General features: G+C 36.1%; 2 protein-coding genes across 2 annotated transcripts in view; one reads left to right on the top strand and one right to left on the bottom strand.

Moving 5' to 3' along the window:
• The window catches only part of LOC121307749 (cyclic nucleotide-gated cation channel beta-3-like), a 12,281-nt gene extending 8,488 nt beyond the window's left edge, over positions 1–3,793 (bottom strand). The window contains exons 1-5 of the mRNA XM_041240017.1: positions 3,728–3,793; positions 2,536–2,599; positions 1,863–1,962; positions 1,067–1,221; positions 48–245 (exon numbers count right to left, since the gene is read on the bottom strand). Of these exons, the coding sequence (XP_041095951.1) occupies positions 48–245; positions 1,067–1,221; positions 1,863–1,962; positions 2,536–2,599; positions 3,728–3,793 (583 nt within the window). The remainder of the gene's footprint in view (positions 1–47; positions 246–1,066; positions 1,222–1,862; positions 1,963–2,535; positions 2,600–3,727) is intronic.
• Positions 3,794–5,573: 1,780 nt separating this feature from the next.
• Positions 5,574–22,546, top strand: part of cnbd1 (cyclic nucleotide binding domain containing 1) — a 72,968-nt gene continuing 55,995 nt past the window's right edge. The window contains exons 1-4 of the mRNA XM_041240008.1: positions 5,574–5,672; positions 6,452–6,524; positions 6,913–7,026; positions 9,034–9,186. Coding sequence (XP_041095942.1) covers positions 5,627–5,672; positions 6,452–6,524; positions 6,913–7,026; positions 9,034–9,186 — 386 coding nt within the window. The 5' untranslated portion in view covers positions 5,574–5,626. The remainder of the gene's footprint in view (positions 5,673–6,451; positions 6,525–6,912; positions 7,027–9,033; positions 9,187–22,546) is intronic.

The raw sequence follows: 22,546 nt of genomic DNA, 5'->3' as shown, positions 1-22,546 counted from the left end.
TATTAGTTAGCAAAATACTATTCAAAGTTTCTCTACAGCTAATTTACCTGTGCATCCATCTAATGTGTCAGGTAGCCTACACTTTTTCAGCTTTTCTTTCAGCGGTTTTGTCTTGAATTTACAGCAGAGCATGTCACAGTAATGCTCTTCCTCCAGTTTGGCTTCTTCTACCATTGCCTCGTCCTTCTTCTCATCCTTCTTCTCATCCTTCTCATCCTTTTTTAGGTGCTTCTTTTTGATAGGAGCTAAGGAGAGGTACAATGGTAAGATTATTACACACAATGGAATAAGAACAATGTTTTGTACAGCACAAAAGGAAAAATGACTATGCTAATATTTGAACAGCTCATTTGCTTCCAGTTGTATTGGCTTCTATCAATGTCAGTTGAGCCAGTCTAGTTAGAACATGATTGTAAGCCATTGTTTAAGCTATAATATGCCTAAATAGAGCAGCTTGGTGCCATCACAAGGACACTAAACTGTGAATCCTCTCCACTCAACAATTTTTTCATTAACACAATAATATTTAAACAAAAGTTTATAATTGCAATAGTGACCACACATTTCCTCTAAAAAAATGTGTCTTAATCAAATGTTATAGTGTTACAAAGTCCACTGCAGTGCTCTGATTGAAGTGAGTGGTGCATTGTGAGAACAGAGTAGCTGTATTGTTGCAGGAGGGAGCATGATCTGGACGCACTGCAATCTTTAGAAATGATTTGTTTTCTCCTGGCGAACGCTCCAGAGTAAATGTGTGAATGTGTAAACCTATTATGTGTGATTAAAATTTTTAAAAGAGGCGGCAGTATATTCAAAAATATAATACCGCAATAAGGATAACACAGAACACAGCAGCGGTATGTAATACAGTATTGTCATTGAAAGCTATGTCATTAAACTATGTTATTAGGTTAATTAAGTATGAGCTGCTTCCAACCAGAGCTCTGAGTGGATTATATAGGAATTGTGTTTGACAAAACACAGAAGGGGCCAAATGACTTTCTAAATCATAATACAGGCATCAACTACTATACTAAACTCAGATTCCTCCTCGAAGGACACTTACAAACAGGAGGACTCGGCTCAGGGGAGGATACATCTTTATCAAGCAGTTTCTCCTTGAAAAGGTTTGTCCTCTGCCTCAAACGCTTCACTATGTCCTGAAGCTGGGTATCCGCAAACTCATTGACAACAGTCAGTACAGGATGTGTATCTTCTTGGCTTGAAACAATTAAAAATAAAATACAATCACACATTCTAGTCACTACAGGGGTTATCAGACCTTGCAGAATGTTGTGTCCTATTCAATTGTTTCTGTTGAGCATCTAGATTTTGTTTTAGCAGAAACAGAAAGACACAGGAACTGATGTTGAGATTTCCCAGCATGTATTTTTTGTAGCACACAGGAAAAGCCATAAGCTGTTACCAACAATGGTATTAGCCAGGCAGGCAATACAGAACAGTGTATAAAAACAGAAATACAAAAAAATGCAAACATAAACGCTGTGAACAAAAGGTGCCAAGAACACAGTAGTGCGCTGCTCCCACCTAAAGGAGGTCCACTGACATGACTCCTATACTCCGTGATGTTTTCTTATTGATCCCACCCCTCTTCTTACTTTTTCATGTGCTTCCCTGTAGCATCCACCTGTCCGGGCTTGACACCCTGGGCTCTGAAACCTATAGATGCCTGATTCTGCTTGGTTGCAAGTACATTCAGGGACTCACAGAGTTTGTCAGCCCCTTTTGACACATCTCAATCAGCTCCAGCTCTGTAGCCTCTGTTGACACTCTTTATTCTCGTTCTTGCTCCATAGACCTGGGAAGACTAAAGCAGACTAGACAGAGCACAGAGCACTTACACTGCTGGAGCATCCTGCTCATTGCCTGCAGGGTCATCCGGTTTCGCAGGCTCTGTCTGTGGCTGGGGAGCAGCTTCTGGGGCACGGGCAGGATCAGGGGCTGCAAGGAAATCAAGTGAAATCAACAACAGAAGGTGGTGTTCTCATACAGAATGCGAGGGCCTACAAATGCTAGGTGGCATATAATACTTCACCTTTGGGAAATGTAATGAAAGATGAACCAGTACTACTGAATTCTGTCTTATCATTCATCTCAAGCCACAATGGTGATATATGATTGGTTTATGACTGTATTGTTGCATGATTCTAATGGACAGCCTCATTAGGAGCTGAAGACTGAAGCAGGCATTTCCAGAGTTCAGATATTTAAAAGCTGATGGAGGGAAAATGTTTTCTTGATAAAGAATTATGAAAAACACAGCAACCTTAAATTAATTTAATCCGAATATGACAGTACTGTAGAAAGATGAAATGAAATATTCTTAATCTGCAAACTGCAGGAACAAAATTGTATATTAAATGTTAAATTATTAAATTATTAATAAGGTCAGCCTTTATTGGATACATGAACATTTGCTTATAAGTGAGTAGGGACTTTACAATCCTTGAACACAATAATGGATGTCCTGAATACAAATTTGGCAGCAGTTCTTGGTTGTACTTAAATACTGACCTGGCTGCTGTGGATTTGCTGGTGTTGGTTCAGCCTGTTTCTTTGGTTCATTTTCTTTAGCTTCCTTTTTAAAGGACAAAAGCACAGAATGGGGTACATTAGCTTTGATGTAATTATATGCAGTTGTGTTGTGACTACAATACAATAGTAATACTGGAGTAATGTAAGGAGGGTTCAATACTTCTTGTAAGTGTGATTTTCATAAAATATAAGATTTACTGGCACAGATCCTACCATATTAAATCAACACATGGGCAAAAGGCCTCCTCTTTAGAATTGTTCTTTATTACACAAACCCATTACATTCACACAGACTCAATATATGAGTTGAGGATTTCTCCCTGTATTGAATTAATATAATGTAATATAAGGTCAAGTTAAATCCTGGATGATAGGACAATACACATGTTTTAAGTCTAGAAATTCAGTCAATAAAAATAGGAAAATGTTTAATAGACTGTGAAGTTCTGAAGAAGAAGGAATCTACAGGTTTTAGAAAATGACTATATTTAAAATCCTACCAAGATGCTGAGTCTAAGCTAATACACAGAATTCCTATTGTATTGCACTAGGATTAAGTACCTTTGGTAATAGCTTCTAACTCCTGATTCAGGCCTTACATCCCTTACAGTAGGACAAATACTGTTTTATTGTATCGGTAATCAAATACATGTGTCTTTCTTTCAATAAAGTGTACTAGAAACAAAAAAGAAACCTACAATTATATATTGAACCTATAAAAACTACATATTTACAGTAAATTCGGAATGGAAATATTTACATGTATGTAAATTAAGACTGTAGTCTATGCCGTATATATGTATAATGCCGGAACTGACCACATCACTCCTGTTTGAGGTTTTAAAGGTCTTTCCTTAGCTAGTTTGTATATTTATCTACAAAAAAAACCAAAAAACTTTACAGTCCAAAACTATTGTTTAATGTGAGTGTTCAATTACAGTACATTTGTACATGCCGTGTACCAAACCCTACCCATACAGTCTGAAGTGAGATTTTATACTGAAAACAGTATCCACCACAGGTATCCCTCTTTTATATGAAGCCTATTATATAACAATGAGGTCTGAACATCACAATATAAAGACAACACAACCCGTTTCATGTTTCTTAAAGGCATCATTAAAAATGCAGCTTGTTGTCAGCATGAACTCCCACGCAGAGTGCAGTTTACCTCTTTTGAAGGCTCTGTTCTTTCTGGAGCTGGTGTTGCTTGTGGTGCGGGCTTCATGGGAGCCATTGGTTCATCTGGTTGTCGAGGTGTTACTTTGCCAAAACCTGATTTTAGTTTACTAAACATGTTTGAATGGGGAGGTTACAGTGGTTCCTGTTCTAAAAAAACAAACCCCATATGTTGCTCTTCTCCTGAGCACTCCATAAACACATGCTGTGGTGACTTTGATGTAATTAGCTTTTAGTCTGGTTAATACCTCTGTGGAACTCCCACTTAAAGATCTATTCTAGTGCAGAGAGCTAATTTTATCTGCATTTGTTTTTATCTGAAATCGCCTGCCTGCTTAAAGGTTTAAGGATCTTCTTTAATGGACCCCATTCAATTTTTTTTTTTTTTTTTTTTATCGTTTTTGAAATATTACTCTACCATGCAAACGAGTTACACACAAGCATTATAAAGTATGTGACACGGTGAGAATGTCTTCCTGGACTATGCCGTTATCTTTATTTTCTGCTGTTCTCACAAAGATCACTTAGTTAATTGAACTTTGGAATCTGCTGCTAAGTAAGAAGATTAATGTTCCTGCAGCAGCCTGGGAGTCAGTATCCTTTTAGCTTCTTAGAGTCTTACATTTGCTTGCTAATTTTTTGTCGATGCATTCTACACACATCTTTGCATACTTCAATTGCATCGTTGCATTGGTTTAATATGAAAATGAAAGTAAACTGCAGAGATTCAGAAAAGATCAATTCATGGCATGGCTTGGTATAGCAATCTAAATATATATATTGTACATTTGACAACTTAAATATATATAACATTAGCATGGCGTCACTTCCATGCATCCCAAACACAAGTTTTAAAATGTTTCTATGTTCATGGTAATTGGTAATCAAAATACCGTTCTCCTATCTGCTTGTGGAATCTAGGTTAAAAGTTAAAAGTATCCTGAGATTGCAAGGTACAGCCTATTATGTGGATTATTAATTAGCAATGCACTCAAATAAGATGGAGCAAGACCCTTCATTTCTTTAGACACAAAGCAGTACTAAAGAAAGAGGCTACCTGCATTAATGATAACTATCCCAAACGAGCTTGCTGCAAGTCAGTGGAGAACAGGCTAATGTAAATCTTACACCAGGTGCAGTATCTCTAACACGAGCTACATTTGGAGAATGCATACCTACCAGGCAAGTGGTTCCAAAGACATAGTCTTCAAAAGCTCTTCCAGCACCACAAGGAAGCATGTCAAGGAGGCCAACATTCACAGCATGTGGGGTAACTTCTTTAAAAGTAAAATAAAATAAATAAGCATGTGCGCAGTGTTATAGCATGATGGAAGTATAGTTCATCATATACATTGGACTGTTGTTATTTTGCAATATAAAACGTTTCAGAATTTCTATGTAAAAACCTGCAGTATTTTGTTTATTTGTCTGTATTTGTCTGCACTTACTAAGTTTTTAACTTTTACTCTGTTTGGTCACATGGTGATGTAATCTTTAGCGCATCTCGGTGAAAACGTGACAGAACCTCCTGGAGAACGTGAACTGTATATACTTGCAATAACTCGAAAATTATGTTAATACCAGGTTGTTGTTGGTTTTTTTTAATTTTTTGTTAACACAAGCTTACAACGTTTATTGTAAAAATACTTTTGTGCCACTGCAACGTTATGCAAAGCGAAGTCATGTGGTTTGTTTCTTCGTGGGATGTCATGCATGCTTGAAGAATGCCATTGTGACGCCATGGTATCTAGTCTGTTGCCATAGTGAGAGACGCTGTGCAAACTACATTTCCAAGGTAAACACTTCGCGGGGAAAACCATTATTACCGTTCTCTCAAGTTAAGGGAAATCAGGAGCGTACAGTTCTGGAGGATCGTTTCATTAATTTTAAAATGCCTTTGGCTGCTGTTCAATCAAGTTGTTCAATTCAGAAAACTCGTAAGTTAATAAACTTTTAAATAATAATAATAATAATAATAATAATAATAATAATAATAATAATAATAATAATAATAATAATAATAATAATAATAATGCATATGTATTTCAATGAAATGTCCAAGTCACTGATGCTGTTTACATTCTAACCCTTTTCGTTTCATTTGCAGTGCTGAATTTCTTATCTATACATCAACATTTTGCTTAACCTTTGGGCTACCTGGTTTCAGAGGCCCTGATTAACACGAGATTAGTGCTAGTCAGCGTCTGTGAAAGTACTATTCAAGTATAACTGACATCTTAGATTACAGTGGTTGCCATACACTTACAAGCAATCACAGATAAGTTATGGTTAAGCGTGGTAAATGCATAGTATTAACATGACAAACGCATAACTGCAAAATGATCAAAAAAATAAAGGAAACAATTGGGATTGTACAGTTGAGATATGTAATATGATATATAGCTGAAGACATCACCATTGGGATCACAGTGCTAGGGAACAAATTCTGCTCCCAAACAAAGGGAATGAAACAAAGGAACTTTGGAACCACTTGGGAACATTCTATTCTGACATAATCATGACATCATCCACAGAATTCTTGAAAAATAACAAGCTTACTGCACTGTAGTTACTTTTCTTTCTACCAAGCTGAAGGGCTTTTGTCCAACACTCCCTGAAATAAATAATTTGTTTAATCATTTAAACCTTTCATGTACACCAATGAAGTTGAAAATGTGTTATTAACCTTTTAATTGTTTTTTGTTTCACTTCACAGAAATACAGCCTTTCATAGGGATAGACTATTGTCAGTTAGAAACTACATGTCAAATTAATGGGCTCCAAAACAAGTAAGGACAAGTTTTATTTGTCTTTTAAAAGAACCTGCAGTCCGGCATCCTCTGTTGACTACATAGCAGAGTCATAAAGCATAGTACAGTAGTATTAAAGCACAGGCAAGCATGTGAAACCATAGTTAATAATGGTAAGCATGGAAAACACCAAAGGCAATATATAAGCATGGTATCTAAAAAATACTGCTGCAGATGTTTATACGATAAATTAATCATATGGTTAATAACGTGTGAAAAAGCTTTTTCCACAGTAAATTCTAGTTTGGTGTGCATTTCTGCTAAATTGTACTGTATTCCATGTGTACCATACAGAGCTACACAGGTATTTTGTATTACCACGTGTGCCACAGATTCAGATTTTATTTTTCACTTTTCTTTTCTTTAGACACAACCCCCACACAACAGATGAGGCTCATGATTTGTTCATGAATGCCTATCCTAACATTTTTCTCCAACCTAAAATGAAACTGCCGAGGATCCCTGTCGTGGAAAAGAAAAAGTAAGAACTGTAATTTCTACCAATCTAAATAGTAGTTAGTAATAATTCTTACTGTATTTCCTACAGCCAGAGGCAGTGTTGCAGGGGGACGCGTTATACTTTGGTGTACCAGCAGCACTTAGGGGTTAGGCGTTATTCTCAGAGCATTGTTAACACTTCGGAAAAAGATGTACTGGAATACAGAACCTGATTTTGCATAGCAGTTAGCTACTGTACTGCTTCTGTGCGTCAAGAATAGAGCAAGGATTTCTAGATCCCCTGGCCTGAGTAAATATGATATATAACGAAGCCTTTTTAGGCCAAAACTTTTTTTTTTGGTCACCTAGCACATTGAACATGGCTCTTTTATTGACTTTCACAAGTTTTTTTTTTTCTTCATTTATTTGTGTTTATTACAGAGCCCTTCCCTTAACTTTTGATGAAAAATCTGTAACAGGCCACAGCTCAACTGTAAAACATGAACACTAGCTAATCCTCAATTCATTTAATGCTTGAGTGGGAATCCCACTTTACTGAAAACACACACTTTAAAAAAACATGTATATAAAATAGTATTTCTTTCGAATGTGCTGCGATGCAAAGAGAATGCTCATTAGAAAAATCAATTTTTTCACCCCTCATTTGACTCAAGTACAAAACTCTGACAGACCTTTGCTCAAACTACTCATCCATAAACTTCCATATTTACCGTTTACTGTGCCTAATCCATAATGTTGACAATATTATTTTGTTTTAGAATTAATGGAGTCATTGTTCTTGCATTAGTTGAGGAAGGAAAAGGTTTTAGAAAATACAATACTGTTGTTCATATTGTCCAAAGGATTCTGTTTAGTTATTGACTTAAACCAAGCTAATAATTGAATGTAATATCTCTTATCATTTCTTTGTAGAAAATCTACATAAGATGTGTAGGATAATATTTTTAAACAAAAGTTTCCTAGTTGTAAAAAATTATAGCACTGCTATACTACTCATATGTCTTGTTTCAACAACAATAAAACAAATTGTTAAACACGATTTAACAAAATGAGCAGATCGGCTGCATTAATCACAGCTTGACTGAGTGTGTCAGCTGGAAATCTGTAAAGACCTACAGTAGGGGCTCATGTATTGGAAATCATAAATGAATTACCATCGAATAGAATAGCGCTGGGAGATAAGGGAGGCCACTGGAGACACCCTTTAATGATTACATGCTCATATAACAACACAATGAGGCTTGTCACCTCCAATGAAATAATGCTAGAGAGCTATGCACATTTTGTGCTTCTTGGTTATAAGTATATTGAAGAACATGCAGTTAACAGATAAACAATCTTGTTGCGCTTATTTCAATATGAATTCTATACTGTACATCATCAAGGGAATGATGGTTGGAGGTCAAGTTTACAAAACAGTTCAGAAACATGTTCATCTCTACTGCATTCTATTGATCACATATTATTATTATTATTATTATTATTATTATTATTATTATTATTATTATTTATTCAGGTGTTGCAGGGCAGTACATTATTACAATGCACGGTTAATATTTAAAGACAGTATAGTTTACAGTAGATGCAAATAATAGAAAAGTACAATATGAACTAGGGAGCAACAAGTAAGCATTACAGTAAGTTATATCTACAAAGACACGAGTTGTGCAGTAGAGGAAGGGTGGTGCATTAGCTAAGGATCCAGTAGCATGGTGCTTTGGTCAGGCAAGTCCAGTGCATAGTAGACACTTTAAACAGGTGAGTTTTGAGGAGGTGAACGGAAAGCAGTGAGAGATGGAGCAGTCCTGAGGTCCACTGGTAGCTGGTTCCACCACAGAGGGGCTAAGGAAGAGAAGGAGCGTGCAATGGAGAGGCATGACCAGGTGACCAGTAGAGGAGGAGTGGAGAGTGCGATAAGGGGTGTAGGGAGACACAAGGGATTGGGGGTAGGAGGGGCAGGGTGGTGAAGAGAGGGGTACGCAAGAACCCATATTTCAGAATATGTACATTACCTTTTTATTTATTTTAGAGTAATATCAAAAGGAAATCGTGATGTAACTGAAGAAGATTCCCATGACATCCGCATTCACCTGGAAAAGCTACAGAGGAGGCGAAAGGCGGTGGACCTTGCCTTTGTGTACAGAAACCAGATCAGCTGCCTCTTAAAGATACTCAAAAAGATGTAAGTCAAATTCAACTTTTTATTGTTATTTTTTCTGTCCAGCTGTTTCTACAGAGAGGCCAGGTAATGGAATACAGTACTGTAATACCCCCGAAGCTACTTCTGGACTGTGAAAGCCTTGCATCTTTGGTTACATCTCAGCAGTGTTATACTAAAATAATATCAAAATAACCGAAAATCTCATTTTGAAAATACTAGAACCCTAAAACCCCCGCTGCACTCTGGCATCACTGGAAACTCTTAACACATTTCATTTGTGTCTCTGGGTTAAAGGCCATTGCAATAGACTACACTCCCTGTTGGGACTTCTATTTCTAAAGATAGCATTTCTGAGTAAAGGTGCAGGCTTTCTGTCAGTGGTGTATGTGCTCTTCTAATATGAAAACAGGGGTATTACAGTACTGTATTCCACCATAAAGGTTAAACATACATTTAGCTTAATTCCACAAAGGGGTTGTAGTGTATTAGCAACATTTGTGTTACTGACTTGTTATAGAATATACAGACTTTGTGACTTCATTATAACCTGTTCAGGTGTTACACTATGAGCTGTGACAGCTAAAGTGTTATTTTTCAATGATTGCTTGTTGAAACTGACTACTATAGCAACCTCTCAGGACTCTTGTTACAGAATAAGCATACATTATTCATTTCAGATTGCTACATAACACATTTTCCAACAACACTCCCTGTAAATATATCTTTATTATTTATATCAATTAAAACAAATTAAAAAGATATATTGCATTTTTTTTTTTTTTAATTAATGCCCCAAAATACATACGTCGACTGAGTTATTTAGGGATATATGTTGTGTTTTATTGAAATGTCATTTATTGTGTACATGTTCTGGATTTAAGTCATACTAAAAGATGAATAAACATATTCTGGATAAGCTAAGCTTTTGTGTTCACTAAACTAAAAAGTAAAATAAAAAAAAAAAAAAGCTATCCATAATATTGTCAGTAGAGGGCAGTACATTCTATACATAAAACAACATCATTTAAACAACAGTAGTAAGTGCATTTTGTATTTTATTATTGAAAGATACATTACATTTCTTTGTGATGCACTATAGTAAGTTGCGTACTGTAGAATTGCTTTTCATGAGTGATGTATTTCTGAAAAGCCATCCATTGGACAGCACAGCCAAATGATCGATTCAATTGAAATCAGACTCAGGGCAGACTTGAAAAATATAAATATAGGACCTTAAAAAAACGAAATAGCAAAACTGTTGCCGTTTTGGTTGGAGACCTGCAGGGTGCATATAGTGTACATGGAGACAGCAGTTTCCTTAGTTTAACATATTAGACTATTTTGTCATTGTACACTCAATGCTCCCTGTAGTTATTGCTTTAATACATATTTGTCATTCCCAGAGATCACTGCACACTCTAGCTGGTGTTAATATTAGTGTTTCTCAAATGTATTGTTCTTTTAATCATGAATTCATATTATTAGTAAATAGTGAACTTTAAATTGAATATCCAGTCATCATATACTGTATGTAGGCACAGCTGGCAAGTTTACTTTGTATATCTTGCATCACCTTATGGCAGCCGATACCAAAACAATACAGTGTTGTACATCACATGTACTGTAACAGCATTATGAATTCACCCCCAATCCTCATGGTATGAACAACCTTTAAACATACAGCCCACTTTATTTTAATGCATTGTAGTATCAATAAAGTTACTGTTCTTTTTTCTATTAGATTTTCTTTATGTGTTTACATTTCCTTTCATTTTGCAAGATGGTTTTCCTTGAAAGTCCCTGCTATAATATATTTGCTTGTTTTTGAAACGTGAAAGACACATGCTTAGATGTACTGTACAACAGATGATAACACCCTTTGATCTCCTGCCATAGCACTGTGGTGAGTGACGAGCTTGTTGATTTTTTTTTCCACAAAGGAAAGGAAATTGGAATGGTTTAGTGTTAACATAGACTTCCTGCTCAAGCATGGCATTCCCGTGAGATTGTGAGCTCTTGCCAGGAGCGACATGCTCACTAGTGAAAGGAAGTACTTTGCTTACTTTAACGCTAGCCTTTCTAATGACAAGAAAGAGGCAACTTAGTGGAATAGGAACCCCTGACACAAACTCCAGTGGAAAGCATCCGTTTGTTTTATGAAGGAAGCACACTGTAGGATTGCTTTGTCTGCAGTTTTTTTTTTTTTTGTTTTTCAATTAAAATGGAAATCTGAAGGTTTTCTCTGTCAGATTTATAAAGGCAGATGGAACTGTGTTCATAGTGCTCTTTCTGTTTTATCCCTTGTGTTGACTGTTCAGCCCGTTCACTTTCATGTTATTAATACTGTGAATAATGTGTGCGGGTTTAAACATGAATCGTGCCACATGAAAAGGGAATTCCTGGGTGTGTGTGCTGTCATGGGCATGTTTTTGCATGAAACAATGATGTCAGCAAACACGGTTCTATGGACGTCAGCCCATAAATGAAACCCTCATTTCAAAACATAAAGATCGTCCTTGACGAACAAGGAATAAACTTGGTCGTCCAGTGAGCTGATGCAGCCATAGCGTGGATCTAAAATGACCTTCATTTTGCAGTTCAGATTGACACAATCAAACCTTGCAACTAGTTTTGTATTGCAGGATTTCTTTTGAGGGATACAACATTTGTAATGTTCATAAAAAATTAAAAAAAAAAATCCTACAACAACAACCATGTCAATTTGTGTTGCCATGAGCTATAGAAACCCAACACAGCAACAAAAGTATTTTGCTATTGAACAATTGCTAAAATATCTACATAATAGCCTTCCTAAGAATTTATTTTATTTTAAGTGTAAGTGAAGTCACTGCCGAATCCATGCAGATGTTGCTTCATTTGAGTGTTAGCTTTGAGCAGTTTCAATGACGGTGGAGGTGACTGCCTCGCAATCTTACCAGATGAGGGGAGGTTTATTTGAAAACACAGACGCAGCTGATCCCATTATGGGAAGGGGAAGAAAACAGTAAGGGGTGAAAGAGAGTGAGCAAGTAAGCAAGAGAAAGAACACACTTTTTGCAAAGTTCTGTGTTATATATATATATATATGATATGTATTTCTAATATTTTAAAAAGTAATATAGCTGTGTAAATTGTGATGTGGAGCGTGCCTTCATAAACTTTAGAATTTGTCTGAAATATATACAAAGGGTTCACAAGTACTGTTTTTCTCCAGTGGGTTTGCTAACTGCAGTATCATTATTTGTTAACAGTTTTGCAAAAACGTGTTTATTTTATTCACGTACCAAACTTGGCACCCAAGCAAGATGTAAAACTAAATCTGGACATTTAACTCCTAAAGAGCTGTTCCTAAAACTGTATCTTTATCTGAGACAAGAGATGTCAAGTTTTAAATTTAACTCCAGAGATAGCTGCCCCTAAATTAATTCTGAGATATTGTGCATTGGAATTGAACTTCTGTTCAGCCCTCAACTTAATCACAATACAAGGAACTGTCCTGCGCCTCCATTGAAGGCAAATCCTATTAGTGCTTATGTCACTGTAAACACAAGCAGACAGAATGCAAAGATAGTAAAGGCAGCCACAGAAATCAATCTGCAATCAGTTCTACTTGCTTTTAAAATAAATACAAAAAACTCAAACAATTGAACAAGTATAAGTAGATAAGCTGAGGCATAATATATCATTTATTTCTCATTTGATAGAAGTTTTGAGGCATAGAAAACCTGATGTTGCAGCCTGTACTGTGATTCTATTGTCTCCAAACCATGTAGAATTCGATAAGATAAAAATGTCAGTAGAGTGTGGTAAGCCAATCCAATGCCAAAATAAATGATAAATGTTGAATAATAATTTATTTAGCAAAAATATGTCAATGAAATTTGAAAATAATTAGACACTATCAATGAAAAGTAAAGAAAGCAAAGAAAATCTGCCATTCATATATATGTTTAAATTGATATATCAATGTGATTGTAAAAACAGAAAGGAAAATGAATTTAGATCTTGCTATTGTAAAATCAATACAGGATTCAATGTTCAAAGCTGTTAGGAATTCAGTAGTGGCTGAATCACTCCAGATGCCCAATGGTCTCAAGAATCAACACCAAGGTCATAGTGCCGCTGCATGGTGTCTGACCATGCATGATACATGACATTTATAAAGCCCTCTTCTTTGTAGTAAATAGGTTTTTGGTTATCTTATCTGACCACTATTGAAAAATGTGAACTAGTATTATAAAATGTACCAAATCTTTTTTACAGACAAGTCTACTGCTTGTAAGAAGGAATCCCTGACCATTACCTTCAGTACATAATGCCTACTGTCAGGAATAATTCTCCCACCAGATATCGAGTCACACTGGCATGGTTCCAGTTCAAGTGGTTACATCAAAAAAATACACTGTAAAAATACAGAACTACTGTGCTTACCCATGTATGTATCTTTCATACAAATTTTCCCACATAAAGCATACTGCTGGCTCTTTGAGATATATTAACATCACCTTTGAGTACTGCTAAAAATCATTTTCCTTGTTCATTTTTTTCCCAGTATGATAGGACAGAAATTAAGAATTATTACAGAACCTCTTAAGATTTAGGATAAGTGCTGATCCTGGATATGCATTTAGAATTTTTGAGGAAGACAGTCTTTTTTTAAGTTTAAGTTTATACTAATATATATATATATATATATAGTGCCGTGAAAAAGTATTTGACACTGTATTTGACACTGAATGTTAACAGAAATCTAATTTTTTTAATCTAAATTTTTTAAAGTAACCAAAATCTAATATTAGATAAAAGGGACCTTGAGTGAAGAAATCACACAAAATTTGATACTTATTTCATTTATTTATTAAAGAAAGTTATACAACACCCAATGCCCCCATGTGAAAAAGTAATTGCCCCCTTAGACTCAATAACTGGTTACGCCACCTTTAGCAGCAATAACTGCAAACAAACACTTCCTGTGGTCATTGATCACTCTCTCACAGCGCCATGGAGGAATTTTGGCCCACTCCTTCACGCAGAACTGCTTCAACTCAGTGACATTTGTGGGTTTTCGAGCATAAACTGCTTGTTTCAGGTCCTGCCACAACATCTCAATGGGGTTTAGGTCTGGACTTTGACTAGGCACACCAAACAAATGAAAGAAGCTCCAAACTTTGGTGTCATTTTTTCTCTCAGACTCCCTCTATATACTACTACAACCCACAAAAAGATCTGACAAAATTCAATGTGAAAAATGTGCTAAAATGCAGAAAATCAGACAGGGGGCAAATACTTTTTCACGGCACTGTATATATATATATATATATATATATATATATATATATATATATATATATATATATATATATAGAGATTTTGGGCCACTCCTGCACTACTGTTGCCCTTGCCAAAAGGTACTTAATGTTGAAACAAGTGCCTCTGCATTAGCGGGATTTGTTCAGCAGCAGTATTATTATCAATAAACTTATTGTAGCCCACAGAAATCCACTGTGAAGATGAAGAGCCAGTTTGAAAAACCAAACAGCAAATACTTGCAGTTAACCATTTCGTTTTTTCATACCATGAGCAATTAAAAAGGCAATTTTGTTTTGGTCCTCTCTGTTGAAGAAGGTCTAATTTAGGCTTTGAATGACCTTTATTCTTTTTTTTTTTTTTTGTTAGTTGAAAGTGAGGAAAATGGCATATGAATTAAAAAAATGTACAACGCACTGTATGGAAATCAAAACTTAAGCGACAACAGATAAGATTAAATCTAATCATGAGTGGTAGAGGCTAGCCGCAAGCTTGTATTGTGTAGCCAATACAAATACAACTAGAATTTAGGTTTCTGGGGAAACATCGTCTGATTGTAAAAGGCGAGCATTGACGTTATTTGCCTATTCAACTGGTCGATTTAAACTTCTATTACAAGTGAATTCAATGGCCATAATCAAGTTTTTTTTTAAAGGAATTATAAGCTGTCATAACAGTCACTTGTCCATTTGACCTTGAACCAGAAGTCAAAGGTCAAGATATTTTTAGAAAGCTCTTATTTGGTTTCCTATACCTGTTGAATAGTAAATATGAGTGTATGCAGTTTTTAAAGAAATTTAAGCTATTATGGAAAATATGAAAAACAGATATCAAAAACCAGGATAATAAAACGTGAGAGTTCAGACTGGTTATATTTTTTATTTCTAGTCATAAGACTGTCACAGTTGAGGTTTTCCACTGTTAAAAACACCATTCCAGTTAACTAAGTCTGTTTCTAAAACATTTCTTTATAAAAGGTTACATCGAATCAATACATTTCTTTTTTATAGCTGATATTTGTTCAGTCCTGCCATTTGTCTTCACACTATATGTCAAACAGTATCCGTATCATTTTCCAATGGCTTGTTTATCCACCATTCTTGCACCAGTGCAACATTACCAGTTGTTTGCAATCCTCTTTTGCATATACAGTGAAATGACATCCTGAACATGAAATATTACTGGACATACTGTTTTTAAATGAATTAAGCTGATAAAATAATACTGTATCACTCTAAACGATGTACATACCTTTTAAAGTTTACAAGAAGATGTACTTTTTCAAGAGATTTTATTTCAGGTTGTCTCCTACAAAGCTATTTCCCTTGACTGCCTTCCTACCTGCCTGCACAAATGAAGAATGACAAACTACATTCCAAGATACCATTGAAGCCTGCAGTAGATATTTTAAAGATCGTACAGCCTTCTAAAGCATAGATATAGCCTTCTGGACTGCATGTAAATGGACTGTTACTAAGACAAAAGTGCACCCTTTATGTTTTCGTACAATATTAGTATGACAAAAATCATACCATCCCTGTTAGTATTACTTCTGTTAATAATAAATATGGCTAATACTAGATGTAGGCATACTCATACATAGATGTTAGGCTACATAGTATTACTGTAAAATGTGGCGATATTGCTTTAAAAACAATGACCTAATATACTAGCACAGCATCTCTGCAAAAAGCAATTTCTGTTTTCTATCTTATTCATTGACATGGCACTACCATTCCTTATCTTGTGGTGCAGTGTGAAATGCTATTTAAAATAGATTGGTTCATTGTTAGTGAAATGTGCATCTATTAAAATGTATTTCTTCAGTTCTGTAGTGAGCCTGTGCATGGGTGCTTGTGTGTGTGGGTGTCTGGTGATGGAAATTGGGTTTAATCGGGTGATTGATGTGTGTCTGATTGAAAAGTGTGCAATGTGGCCAGGTGGTAATGGAGTGATTGGTTGTCAATTACCCCTGGTCACACCCTATAAAAGCACAAATAATTGTTTGTTAGGGTTGCAGAGGGGTGTGTGTGTGTGCTGCTGTGTCGCTGTGTCGCTGTTTCAAGAAGGTTCAGTGTGCTCACTGGACCCGAAGATATTGTGCTTGTTACAACGGTTTTGTGTTAGTTACCAGTAATTAGCTAGCTGGCCGGTGTTTAGTCAGACCAACTTAGTTATATATATATAAAGTGTATCTTTAGCCATGTGTATTTAGATTATTTCTGACCATCTGAAGAGCGAAGGCTAACATAGCTTGTTCTGTTTTGGACCTGAAATGACTATTCGTGCAGAGGTGTGCTTTTTGTATATGTGGAAAACAATTACTTTATGGTATTTAAATGTAGAAGTATATTACAAGCATTTGAAAATGGATGTGGAAAGAAAAAATGTGCATGTACATATGTTACTGACACTTGATAAGGTTGTGCAGTATGACCTGTCAGAGCTGAAATATTCTCTATTTTAATTATACAAGCTTTAAAGCCACAAGTAAATGTCATCACACAAACTTACATACACTAAAGAAATAAAAAGTCACTGATGTTTTTGCCTACAATTTGTTGTTGCTTTTAGAATAGAAGACAGTTATGAAGGCTAGAGAAATGTACTGCCCTTTTCACATTTACAGTTGTCACATTCAACTCCACAATAAGAGATTTGATCCACTTGGTTGCCAGTTGAATTTTACCACAGTGGAATAATACTTACATTTCAGGTTGCATTAGGCTAAACAGTAAACAATGTATTCAAGTGTGTTTTAACTTCCAGGTATTGTGTGATTATTACACAATTTTAGGACCCTCTGCATGTGTGTGTTCTGGTTAGAAGAGTGTAGCTTATATAGACCTCTGTGGAAAAGGGGCCTATTTCTGAAACATGTATTGTTTATCCATAAGTGAAACTGTCATACGTTTCTGTTAAAAGATTAAAGATTAGATCTTTTTTTATTTTTTATTTTTTTTAGATTTGCTTAGGCTACCAGTGTTATTGTTTCATTTTGGGAAGCAGTGTGAACCAGTGGTTAAAGTCCAGGATTTTTAACCAGAAGATCACCGGTTCAAATCCCACCTCTGCCACTGACTGACTCACTGTGCGACCCTGAGCAAGTCACTTAACCTGCTTGTGCTCCATCCTGCAGATGAGATGTTAAATCAATATCCTATTGTAAATGACTCTGCAAATAATGCACAGTTCACAGCCTACCTCTGTAAAGCGCTTTGTGATGGTGGTCCACTATGAATCTGTATCATCAACAAGCATCTGTGGGATACCATTTTTAAAATGAGTGACATCAACAAAAACAACTTGACTAGATATTATGTTACTGGCCAAGGTAATGTGCCATCCCATGGGTTAGATTTTCAGGGATGCAGGCAAATGAAAAACCACCACATTAATTATTATTATTGATGTTGACTTTTTGTAAGTGGTATAAATTGTGTCTTTGGGAAAAGGCCAAGTTTAATTGTTGGTGAGCATTTAAATTGAAGCACAACCAGTGATTAATGAACCCAGCTTTCATTGTTTACACAGCCGTGTCACATACGAAGGCTGTAAAGAAACCCCTTAGTCAAATTTCCACATGCAGCTGTCAAGATTTGGATAGTTGTCCACCCATTGTAATGTGTTTGTGATGCCATGAATATAGACTTGCCAGATCAGTTCTCATTTTTAATTGTTGGTGCATTGCTCACAACAACATACAGTGAAAAGAGCAGAGGAAGTGCATGCCTGCCAGTGGCAGGAAAGTTCCAAGAGCAAAAAATCTAATTTGCCAGCTGTCTCATGAGTGCTGTCAGATTTGCAGATGTTCCTCGCTAGGTGACAGTATCTCATTAGAATATTCTGTTCATCTTAACTGGCACAAAATAGACTGACATGGAAGGTAATTAGCTGAATACACAGGTGTTTAAGCCATTTATGTATGTGTTTATGTACTTTTGAAGACTTGACAGTATATCTGGTTCTGGGAAGGTAACAGGGTCAATTCTGTTTATTTGAAGAGAGGGAGCCTGTAACAGGGTTAGGATCCCTGAACAGGAGAAGGGGGCAGGTCAAAGTCCTGCTCCTATAAAGTATATTTGTTTATTATTATTATTATTATTATTATTATATATATTATTATATATATATATATATATATCATATATATATGTATATATATATATATATATATATATATATATATATATATTGATGTCAAGAATTCATAGCTTTTGTTTTGCAGAGTGAATGGAGAAACCGAACCACATTAAAAACCTTGTGAAGAAGGTGATCATCTCCTGAGTTAATTAATTGTTTAGTTGTTGCTAATCGGGAGATGGTCACCTGCATAAAAGTCTGCAGCTTTCTCATTTGTGGATTACACAGCTATAGCAACGTGCACATTTTTTGTAGTTAGGTCATGTACTATCATGTCACATAGACCAATTTAGAGTAAATGAAAACCAGACAAGCTTAAGCAACAGCATTTCATTATGCACTTTTTGATGTGCTAGTCTCTGATAATATGAGCTGTTCAGCCGTACTTTGACTAGAGGCAGGAGAAAGTTACACATTCTATCACGTCATGGCTGTGTAGCTGTCAGACAGGAAGGAAGTACAAACATATTTTCATTTCAGTAACAATGAAAAAGAACCTTAATTGCTCTTCTCTTAAACCCTCAAAGGTAATTTAAATAGTTAAATAATGCATATGGCACTTATTTATTGATACATTGGATACAGAAATAAATAAATAAAATACAATGGGGTGGCAGGTTGTAGAGTGCAGGTGGTAGGTTTGCTTCGTGTAGCTTTTGACATTTACAGTCAAATTTGGAAAGATATTTGGGAAAAAAAGATGAAGAATAGCAGTGAGCATTGTTAGCACCATAGATTTCTTTGTGACATTTCAGTTATAGAAAAAAGGACGCTGGAAATAGAACTGGATATTACATTTATAGTGAAACATTATTTTTTTCAAATGAAGAGAAAGAAAGAAATAGATCACAGATTGCAATTGTACCAGGTTCTGTAAACTGGTATAGCTGTGGTGGTGTACCATTTCCCAGTACTCTCTATATCTGTTGGAAAGCTTTACACCTCTTTAGAAAAGTTGATTATCTGAAGTTACCGTGCCACCTTCAAAGTTAAGAGGAAGTTAATAGAATTAGGCCTCAGTCGACACACTCGGTTTTGTAGCTTGAATGCCCTCGCTAGAGAAATTTTGTGTATCCATGATTTATTCTACTGGCTGGGAAGAGTTTTTTTTTTTTTTTCTTATTGCTTCTCTTTATAAAACCCAAGCCTCTCTCTGAAAAGCCTTTGCAGTGCCTGGGCTGAACTGTCAATGAAACAAAACGTAGTGATTTGTATATAAACAGGGGGCTCAGCCACTGACAGCTAGACCTAAACAATTTGTTGCTGCCTGACAAATGACCCGAGACACAATGCATATCCTTTCACTGAAATTGGTCTAATAAATTAAATCTCTTACCACACTGTAACTGTCATCTTCTTATTCAGATGAACAGCTTCCTCTGCTCTTCAAGTAAACAAACTAAAACCGTGTGTGATTTTTTTAGAAGTTTAAACTTAAAAGGTTTAAAGGTAGGTTGTTTTATCTTAGCACAGACTTAAGCAATAGAACCCAAAGAAGAGGGCTTTTCTGTCTGGAGAGGCTTGCCATGTGCAGTTAAATATCCCTAACCAGTGGTGACAGACTACATTTGTTATAACATGAAAGTTAACTTGTTTTACCTATATATTTACAGTATTTGCTTAGCTCAGCCTAAGTCGCTAACATATAGTTGTTTTATATGTAATAAGATAATGCTCTCTTGCGTACATGATTTGACATACAGTACACACACCCCTTGTTATATCTCCCCTCGCTATGCTGTGAATTTGGATATATCGCAGTTCTGGAGTTGGCTGCTCATTTTTACTGTCTAACTGCATATGCCTTAGCTGCAATATACATAGGCACTTAGAATTACTGTTCATTTTATTTCGTACTGCACATTACAAATAACAATATACAAAACAATTAAAAACAAACATTAATATCGTACTGTTATCATATACACACGTATTGCACAAATTAAAGCAAATTAAATATCTACTTGCTGAAGCGGTTTTTATTTTAGAAACAAATGTCCAACATAATCATGTTCATGTGTGGCAGCAATGCACTAGCAAAAGCCAGAAGGCAGTGACTTCAGCTCCCTAGCAACAAACTTCCTATATTGGGAATGGATGATTTTACTGCAGCGGGTTTATGCATTTGAGAAAGGAGAGGAAGACTTGTGAAATTAATTGAAGACTGAAGCTGATGAGAAGCAATTACCCTCCGTTGAACGAATTAAAATGGTGTGCTGCTTTTTATATGAAAAATGAGGAAACGCGGGTTGCGCAGAGGATTTATACTGGACCCTGACGCCCCCGGTAAAACGAGGGAGTGGTTGTGTAGCATTTTTTAGCCTATTTGTTTTTCTATTGGTCTCTCGCTATATCACTGCCCTTGATATATGGTGGATTTACATTGGACCCCTTCACCTGCGATATATCGAGTGGGGAGTGTACAACATAAAGAGCGCTAGTATTTGATTATAATTAAGCAATAGAACCCTGGTTGGAAGACATTACCATCTGGTAGTTGGCAGTTGAGAAGGTACAGACAAAGTCAGTGATTAAGGTAATGTCTGATATCCACTGTACCAATTTGTAGTGTATTGCCCTAAATTAGGATTGTCAAACTCAGTTCTGGGAGGGCCGCCGTGTCTTCTGGCTTTCGTTTTACCTGAGCTCTCAATTACTTAATTGTTGTAATTATTATTATTAAATAGTCATTTAGCAGACACCTTTATCCAAAGCGACATACAGAGACTAGGGAGTGAACTATGCATCAAAAACTGTTGCTGCTGCAGAGTCACTTACAATAGGACCTCTGTTTTATGTCTCATCTGAAGGATGGAGCACAAGGAGGTTAAGTGACTTGCTCAGGGTCACACACAGTGAGTCAGTGGCTAAGCTGGGATTGAACTGGGAACTTGCGGGTACCAAACCACTTTCTTTAACCACTGGACCACCAATTTGATTAACTGGTCACCTTTAACAGTTCTCTCCAGGCCTGAAACAGTTTAACAGGTAGGGTACCTTGAATCAAGTAATTCTTTTTAAATTATCAACTGTTAAAAAACCTTGAAAAATAATGTGTCCAATTGAACAAATTAGATCAATGATGTTAATTGAGAGCTTACGTTTGGAATGAAAACCAGAAGACCCTGGGACCGCGAGGGCTTGAGTTTGACACCCCTGCCTGAAAGGGTACGTTCCTTCAAAGCCCTGTGACAAAGTGCCCTCCCCTGTGTATATTATCTGTTATGTGTTGCCTGTGGTGTGTTTAAATGTTGGTGTATAGACATTGGTACACGGGATATAAATGGGTCTGTGTAACACGAGTGTTTAAAAATGTATATGTGTATTTAGGCACGAGGATTGCACAGCACTTCACGTGCAAGTAAAATGTAGTAATATGTGAGCACGGGGAATTGCACTTTATTAATTCATGTGCTGGGATTCAAGTGAATAATTAATTGGTAATTGAATCCCAGCACAACAGTATATATAGATGCACGTTGTCACATACTCGTGGTTGGGTGTTCGGTGAGTGGAGAACGGGATTGGAGACGGAGGAAATAATAAGTATTATAATAATAATAATAATAATACTAATAATAATAACAACAACAACATAAAGTATCTGCTCACCGTATTTTTGTTTAGTACTAGTCCGTTTTTGTTTGTCTTTTTATTTTGGCATAGAGTGCCGTGTCCTGTTGTTTTCTGTTTGTTTAAACCCTTTTATTTACAATAAACCGGCGCAAGCAAGCGCCATCATTTCATTTCACATCATCTGCCTTTGTATATTTCATTCCTTCCTGGTTCTGACACCGCCCACTTGGCCGTCTTTGTGACAAGCCCACATGAATTTTCTCCAACATTAACGCAGCTACTGAAGTAAAGATGTTCCTACAGTCCCAGTCAGAAGGGCACAGTGTTTTAAAGCTGAAGTGCCTCACAATGCACC

The sequence above is a fragment of the Polyodon spathula genome, chromosome 3 (assembly GCF_017654505.1).
Source record: "Polyodon spathula isolate WHYD16114869_AA chromosome 3, ASM1765450v1, whole genome shotgun sequence".
NCBI classification, from domain to species: Eukaryota; Metazoa; Chordata; class Actinopteri; order Acipenseriformes; family Polyodontidae; genus Polyodon; species Polyodon spathula.
This window is presented reverse-complemented; position numbering and strand designations above follow the sequence as displayed.